Here is an 8,148-nt window from a genome sequence, read left to right on the forward strand (position 1 = left end):
TCAGGAAAAAGATTCCAGCAAGTTCGACGACTGCAAGATCAAGAACGTTTATCTGAAGAACGGTAGGAACGAAGTGTTCCCGCGCGAGAATTACAACCTCGACGTGACCAAAAACGATTACCTCAAACTTTACGAAGCATTTTCGGCTTACAAACGCGTGACCGAGGGAAGCGTGGACATGTACTACACGCCCAGCGAATTCAAAGCACGGAGACCCATGACCGTCATCAACACATCTAAGAGAAGGCAGGTGGTGATCAACGATCGCACCAACATCAAGATCGTCTGCGAGTTCCACGACGCACTGCCTGCCGATACTCTATGCAGCGTCATCCTGATTGCAGAGAAGTCCTTCGTCCACGACGTGAAGAACGAGAGGGTGACGGAACAGTTTTAAATTCATAAAAAATTGCCACATACTAAAAATCAACATCCAACACATTTTAGGTTATATAAAATTTGTGAAAACCTTATAATACTGAAATATTAAAACAAACGGAGTCCCCCTTGTAGGTTAGTTCGGTGCGTAAATAAAAAAAATGATAGGTTAAGTTATATCACTTAGGATCGTAAGAAAATTAAAAAATCGTAAAAAAAAAGATAGGTTAAGTTGTATCACGTAAGATCGTGATATACCTACCAAGTACGAGTGGGGAAAAAAATGAGTGCGGTGAAAATTTGTACTAAAACATCGCTAAACGCTATAACATCGACAAAAAATTGTCAAAATATCTCAAAAACTTATATTCGATTGATAAAAAAAAAATACCTACAAAATATGATCCTCAAATAATGACGTTCAAACAGTGCATAAATAAAAAAAATGATAGGTTAAGTTATATCACTTAGGATCGTAAAAAAATTAAATAATCGTAAAAAAAGGATAGGTTAAGTTGTATCACGTAACATCATGATATACCTACCAAGTACGAGTGGGGGAAAAATGAGTATGGTGAAAATTTGTACTAAAACATCGCTAAACGCTAAAACATCGACAAAAAATTGTCAAAGTATGTCAAAAAGTGATATTCGATTGATAAAAAAAGAGAATACCTACTAAGTACTATTTTGAAGCGCCCAATAAGCACTACTACTGGCAATCAATACAATGTGGGGCCACCCTTGGCCTTCATGACAGCCTCCACTCTCGCAGGCATACTGGCTATCAGGTGGCGAAAGGTATCTTGGGGAATAGCGGCCCATTCTTCGCGGAGTGCCGAGAGGAGAAAAGCAGTGTATGTTGGTCGGCATGGTCTGCCACGAAGTCGGCGTTCCAAAACATCCCAGAGATGTTCAATGGGATTCAAATCGGGGCTTTGCGCAGGCCAGGCCATAAGTGGGACGTTGTTCTCTTGAAACCACTGTCCCACACGACCCGCAGTGTGGACGGGCGCATGGTCGTGTTGAAACACGCAATCATCATCCGCGAACTGTTCTTCGATGGTAGGCAGCATGAACGTTTGTAAAATGTCAACGTAATGATTTGCCGTGACAGTACCGTGCAAAGCAACGAGGGGACCAAGCCCCTTCCAGGAAAAACATGCCCACACTGTCATCCCACCTCCACCGAATTTCACTGTCGGCACAACACAGGATGCTAAATGTCGTTCATGAGGCATTCGCCACACCCACACAAGACCATCGGATCGCCACATGGTATAACGCGATTCGTCACTCCACATCACGGATTTTCCACTGTTCTAACGACCAGTTGCGCCTCTCCTTACACCATGCGAGGCGGCGCTTCGCGTTTCGTTCGGTGATGTGGGGCTTGTGGGCAGCCGCTCGTCCATGGTAACCGAGTCGTCGTACCTCACGTCGCACAGTCATGCTGCTAGGATTACATCCTACCCTGGTTTGAAATTCCTGTGTGATGGTGGCGATCCCTGATTGCCGGTTCTCTCGTACTACCCTATTCAAAACTCGGCGGTCTCTGTCTGTCAACATGGACGTTCGGCCAGAACGTTTTGTGGTTGTACACGTCCCATTATGTGTCCACTTTACTATCACATCGGCGACAGTGGACTTCGGGATGTTTAGGAGGGTGGATATCTCGCGCACTGACTTGTTACTCCTGTGGCACCCAATCACTTCACCACGTTCGAAGTCTGAAAGTTCCTTCGACCGACCCATTCTGCTGTCTCGTGCACTATGCTGCCTGTAGTGGTCCCTTGCTTGCCTCACCTCGCTGTAGATGGCACCATAGTATGGCCTACTATGCACAACACACATTTTGCCTGGTGTCCGGATATTTTTCATCACATAGAGTACTTTCGCTCTCTGAATCTCCCACATAAATGCTAGGGGGCGTCTGCTTCAGCCGAGCTCACTGCTTCTCCGGTGACGTCACTCGTTCGTGCAACATCGGCAATCTTCGGATGGCTTTACCTAATCTCTATGTACCTTGATATGATATATATGCGGTTTACCGCTGCCAAGCGGTCGTTCTGCAATCTGGTCACAAACTACTCAAGCTCGAAACATTATTTGGACGCAACGGTAACACCCAACGCCAAACCCTGCATGTTGTTGACCTGCGACTGCGAAGGATGGAAAGACCGCTCCATCAACATTCCAAGAAACATGGAAGTGCTAGGTTCCTAGTCCTACACTGATATCATCCACTATAGCTAGAACTAGGAAAACGAGAAAGAAATGTTTTGTTTGGGGTTCCTGCCACTCACATTCAAGAACAGTGTTTCAAACTGAAAGCAAAATTTACTGAAACACCATTTTGCAATATTTGTAAGTAAACTTTTAGCAGTTTGCCGTGGCCAGGTGGACGTTTCGGGGGGCCAGTGCCTCACCGTGCCCCCTAACGACGTACCTGCCGGCCGGAATGTGATAAACACACTTTTTTCGTGCTGTCCTCCATTTGGAGACACATTATTTGGCCCATCTTTCATGAAAATATATTAAAACTGATTTCGTTTTAAAGCTTATAAATTAAGCTACAACCTTTATTCGAAACAATTTTTTGTCATTTAATTTGTTCAGATGTTACGAGGCAAAAACTTCAGAAAGTACTAGAAAAAATTCACTTTTTGAAGATTATTTTTTAAATTACGGCAAAACTACCAACATTATCGAAAAATTAAAGATAATTGTTTGTGTAGCCCATCTAATGAGGATTAAGTCTAAAAACAAGATTACCTGCCAACGACCATTGGTTACGGAGATATAGTTCAATAACTGAGAGTCTGCGAAATTGATTTGGGGGTGGGGCGCTGGGTAGAAGCACCGCGAGGAGGGGCGGGGACTTTTGGGATTTTGCACTACTAGTAGTGTTCTAACAAATGACCACAATTCAGCTTTTACGGAATTATTTCCGACATGAAACCTTTATTGACTGGGCTATATACCAATCAAAGGAAGACATTTTATTCAATAATATAATGAAAAGAGGAATTCCTCTCCCAAGTTCTTTATCATGTTTAATATCGGCACCAGATATGATTTTTCATGATATTAATGTAGACATATAAAAACTACATAGCCAGTAGAATGGCAGCACTTCGTTCCTACGCGTCATCAAAAATTCGATGCGACTGGTGTTATGTTACATCCGGTGTAGAGGGGTACGAGCTGTTTTATTGTTGAGTCAGCAGAACGTGTCTGATCACGTTGAAGACATCGGAAGCGGTGGGGGAGGGGGTCAATGGATTTGTCACGTTGTTTCTTGATGTATGCTAACCTAACACGTGCGTATGTTTGTGTGTGTGTGTGTGGGTGTGTGTGTGTGTGTGTGTGTGTGTGTGTGTGTGTGGGTGTGTGTGTGTGTCTGTGGAGGAAATGCGCGCGCAACCATTGCGTATGATGCAAAGACATGAAGAAATGATTTAAAGATGGCGCCGAAGGTGCTGTAACCCCGAAAGCTTAGCGGCTAAGGTTATTGCTCTGTAAAACAAGAGGCGTCGAGGGTTTTTCAGGTGGTATATACCAAAAGAAAAAGATGTGCATCAAGTTTCGAGACTTTACCATATGGATTCAAACAACAGAAAACAGAATGAGTTAATTTTGTAATGCAGTGGAATATATTTTTATTAGATTAAGTTAATGCTATCCTTAGTAATAGTATATCTGTGATTTGGTCAACATACAAACTGGATACCAAAAGAAATCTCATATTATATGCAAATGTTAAAGCTTTTCATTACCAAATCTGTTACTTAGTAAAAAATAAAGTGAAAACCATTCATTTGAAACCATTTGCTGTCATTGAAATATAATTATGCAGCCGCTATAATTTTTTGCTTATTATCAGTGCAAATCTGATATTACGTTGTGCACTTTAATGATGGAGTGAGTGACTAGTTGACAAGTTGGTTCTACGGTGCAACGTTGTATGGTACAAACGGCTTTGTGCCCCTCTCCAACTTAAAAAAAGAGGCCCCCACAGATGGTAGCCACGTTGATGTCGTTGTGGGGCTTTCTACAAAAAGCTACCTGTACCAAGCCCAAAACCTTATTTTGAGATGGCGAGTAAAAACTTTCCATGCCTGTTGACCTTTAGTTTCCTCAACACACATACCCAGTTGTAATCGAACCCTCGACCCCCTTGGTTTCAAAACACATCTCTTTGTGCATAATGGCTAATCGAGACTGGTAACGCATTTTTTTAAAAATTCGATACTATTATTTATTTTTGGTTTTAAAACATAGCATACATTAGTGGTAAAGTTTTTGTATTGTAATCAAAAGGTTCCAGGTTCGATATTCGTTGAAACAGCTTTATGCATTACGGATAATCGGGACTGCGTTAAAAACGCCAACATTAGCCCCTAGTGAAACTCGAACCCTCGACCCCCCCTTGGTTGCAAAACTTCAAAATCACCCCATTTTCTATTTGTGTATCAAAAATAATCGGGAATAGTAACTCACTTTTTAAACAAATCAATGTTATTCTGCAAATTTGCCAGCATTGGAACCCAAAACCTTTTGAATACTAAACAACAATATCAGCTATTTCGTTTTGCTTTTTGAATATCTGTTCGTGCTAATCGGGACTGATAACACACTTCTTTTATATTTAAACAGAAAATCATTATTAGGCACTTTGACAACAATTTCTATGTATATCTCCAACATGTCCAAATGCCACAAAGGGGGAGGACGTGTTCGCCAAAATGCAATAAATGGGGACTAATTCTGTAAACTAAAAAAAAAATTATAACTAGGAACTCGAACCTGGAACCTTTCGAATACTAAACACCAGTCACAGCCATTTTGTTTTGATTTTTAATATCTGTTCCTGCATAAATACTAATGGGGACTCAACACACTTATTTTTTTTTATTTTAAAAACAACTTCATTATCAGCCAATTTGACATTGTGAATCGAACCCGGGACCTTTTCATTACAGCATAAACATCCTATTTCCAATTAGTTCATTTTCTCTTTGTGCACAAAAAGCTAATCGGAACTTTTAAACAAATACAATTGAATAACCAATTTTCACCAACATTGGGAATCGAACCCTCAACCACTTGGTTAAAACATCTCGCGGAATAAAAAACACCCTGCTCCGCCCCGCGCCGCGCCCCATCCCCGCCGCTGCCGCCGCTAAACACAAAACGCGGCCGCCATATTTATTTTATTCAAATACTATTTATGCACAGATGGACTAATCGGGACCTATAATGGCGGGACAAAACAATTGGCCTCATTTAACTACCTAGAAAATCGAACCCGCGACCTCTTCATTACCAGGCGACAACATTAACCACTAACCCAAGGCCGCCATATTGATTTTATTCAAACACTATTTATGCACAGATGGACTAATCGGGGACCTATAAAGGCGGGACTAGACAATTGGCCTAATTTAACTACCTAGAGAATCGAACCCGCGACCTCTTCATTGCCAGGTGACAACATTAACCACTAACCCAACTCGATTTTCGAACTCAACCATTTTGTTGGCTTTATTTACACACAGGCTAATCGAGACCATTCAATATTGACATCGTCGCCTTGTAATCAAGGGGTCCCAGGTTCGATACTCGGTGGAGGCACATAGTGGTCCGAATCACCACTTTTCAACTGTAGGTCCAGTCCTGATTAGTTTTGCCGTGCATAAAACGGACTTAAAAAAACTAACTCAATCTATCAATCAATCAATATTGACTCTACCAGGAATCGAACCCTCGACGCCTCTTGTTTTACAGAGCAATAACCTTAGCCGCTAAGCTTTCGGGGGTACAGCACCTTCGGCGCCATCTTTAAATCATTTCTTCATGTCTTTGCATCATACGCAATGGTTGCGCGCGCATTTCCTCCACAGACACACACACACACCCACACACACACACACAAACATACGCACGTGTTAGGTTAGCATACATCAAGAAACAACGTGACAAATCCATTGACTCCCTCCCCCTACCGCTTCCGATGTCTTCGACGTGATCAGACACGTTCTGCTGACTCAACAATAAAACAGCTCGTACCCCGCTACACCGGATGTAACATAACACCAGTCGCATCGAATTTTTGCTGACGCGTAGGAACGAAGTGCTGCCATTTTACTTAGCCTATGCATTCAAAATTTGTAATTTGATGTAACAATATCGCGTATTCTGTAGAACACTTGCTGTACAGCTGATTTAACAGTTAAATCCAATAAAGAATGAATGAACGAATGATTTTTGTTATTTCCTTATCGACAAGGGCTAGTTTTAACAAAAGCCCAAACAGGCAGCTTGAATAATGACTATTATTATTATTAAAACATCAAATACAACAGTGAGTGATGCATCTTTATTTTTATATTAATTTTGTTTAACAATGGCAAGGAATCTAGGTGATGCTATATCTATTTCTTTTGATACATTTTTGCTTGAAACCGTCCAAGTAGCAGTTTCTTGGGACTTTGAGTCACGCGTCGAAACGTCTTGAAGCTGTGTGTCAGCTATTTGTGGAGAAAGTGGTCGTGGTTAACAATGATCACTTCTTGATTGTTGTTGGCGTTTGCATTCGTGTTGGCGTTCCACTGCACTCTAGGTCCCGGGACGCCTGTCGGTGTCGCTCCTGGGACAAGGCTGCAGAGTCCGGTCAGCCACTTCAGGAGGAGAGGGTTGGAGAGCGTGGCCGGAAGGGGGTTCAGCAAGGGAGAGGTTGCGTAGGGGAAACCCGGTGGTTGGTAATATTGGCCGACTCCTGCCCCCAGGGGATACGGGACAGGTCTTGCACCGAGGGGATACGAGGCACCTCCCAACGTCTTGGCAGTCAGGAGATCTTTCTTGAGCTTCAGCTGTTGAAGTTTATCCTGGAACAAACACGAGAAAATCAATGATTAGAACACGGATCGAAGTTCTGTATGGTTTGATTATTATTATTATTATTATTATTATTATTATTATTATTATTATAAACGTTTATACAGTTCGTCCATTTCCTTGCGAGGCCGAGAGATCGGGTGAAGTGTGGCTGGCGGTGCTAGTCGAGATGCCGACATTTTCGACCAGTAACGTCCCGCTTAAGTTTACCCTCGAAAGCGTTTTCCTTCGCTCGGAATCGTTTTCAGGTTTCGAATGTGCAACACTGTATCAAGATTACGTTGAAGACTAAACCGTTAAAAGTCAATGGTTTTCGTGTGCATTGTTTGCAATCTGAAAGCTCCGAGCTTGAGTTGTTCTTTCCTTCGCGACTACAGGTGCCCTGGACAGAGCTGCGAATGGAGTGAGGAACAGACCTTGCACCAAGAGCGCGTTAATTTCGTACTGCGTGAAAGAGTGTGGTTTTTTGTTACTTGCCGTGCTAGTATCGACGAACTGAAAGATAATATACGAGGGGCGATCAGGTTGCTCCGACCCTAACATAGAAGGAATGACGTCACGATTGATTTTTTATTTTGTTATTGTTTAGTGATCCTTTATATGCTTTCAATCTGAATTGCAAGTCTAAGTAACGTACAGTTTTCTTTTTACAGGGGTTTAACTGAGTGAAGTTGTGTCAATGTGCCAGAATGGAGAAAACTGAGGTGAGAGCTGTGATTAAATATTTTGTGAAGAAGAAGTGGACGGTATCCAAAATTCATGAGGACTTGGTGGATATATTAGGGGACAGTGCTCCTTCATACAATATGGTGAAGAGATGGTGTCGTGAGTTTAATTGTGGGAGAGAGTCGTGTGAGGATGAACATGCAG

General features: G+C 42.2%; 1 protein-coding gene across 1 annotated transcript; it reads right to left on the reverse strand.

Annotated features, from left to right (window-relative positions):
* Positions 1–1,671: 1,671 nt before the first annotated feature.
* Positions 1,672–2,232, reverse strand: LOC146002629 (uncharacterized). Its single transcript, XM_083140590.1, has one exon. The coding sequence runs from the start codon at positions 2,230–2,232 to the stop codon at positions 1,672–1,674; it is 561 nt and encodes a 186-aa protein (XP_082996716.1).
* Positions 2,233–8,148: the final 5,916 nt, after the last annotated feature.

This window comes from Lepisma saccharinum, chromosome 18, assembly GCF_977018435.1.
Source record: "Lepisma saccharinum chromosome 18, izLepSacc3.1, whole genome shotgun sequence".
Taxonomy (NCBI): Eukaryota; Metazoa; Arthropoda; class Insecta; order Zygentoma; family Lepismatidae; genus Lepisma; species Lepisma saccharinum.

Bases quoted from the DNA above. Each gene is read 5' to 3' on its own strand.
- LOC146002629 (XM_083140590.1), bottom strand. From the start codon at position 2,232: ATGTGTGTTGTGCATAGTAGGCCATACTATGGTGCCATCTACAGCGAG.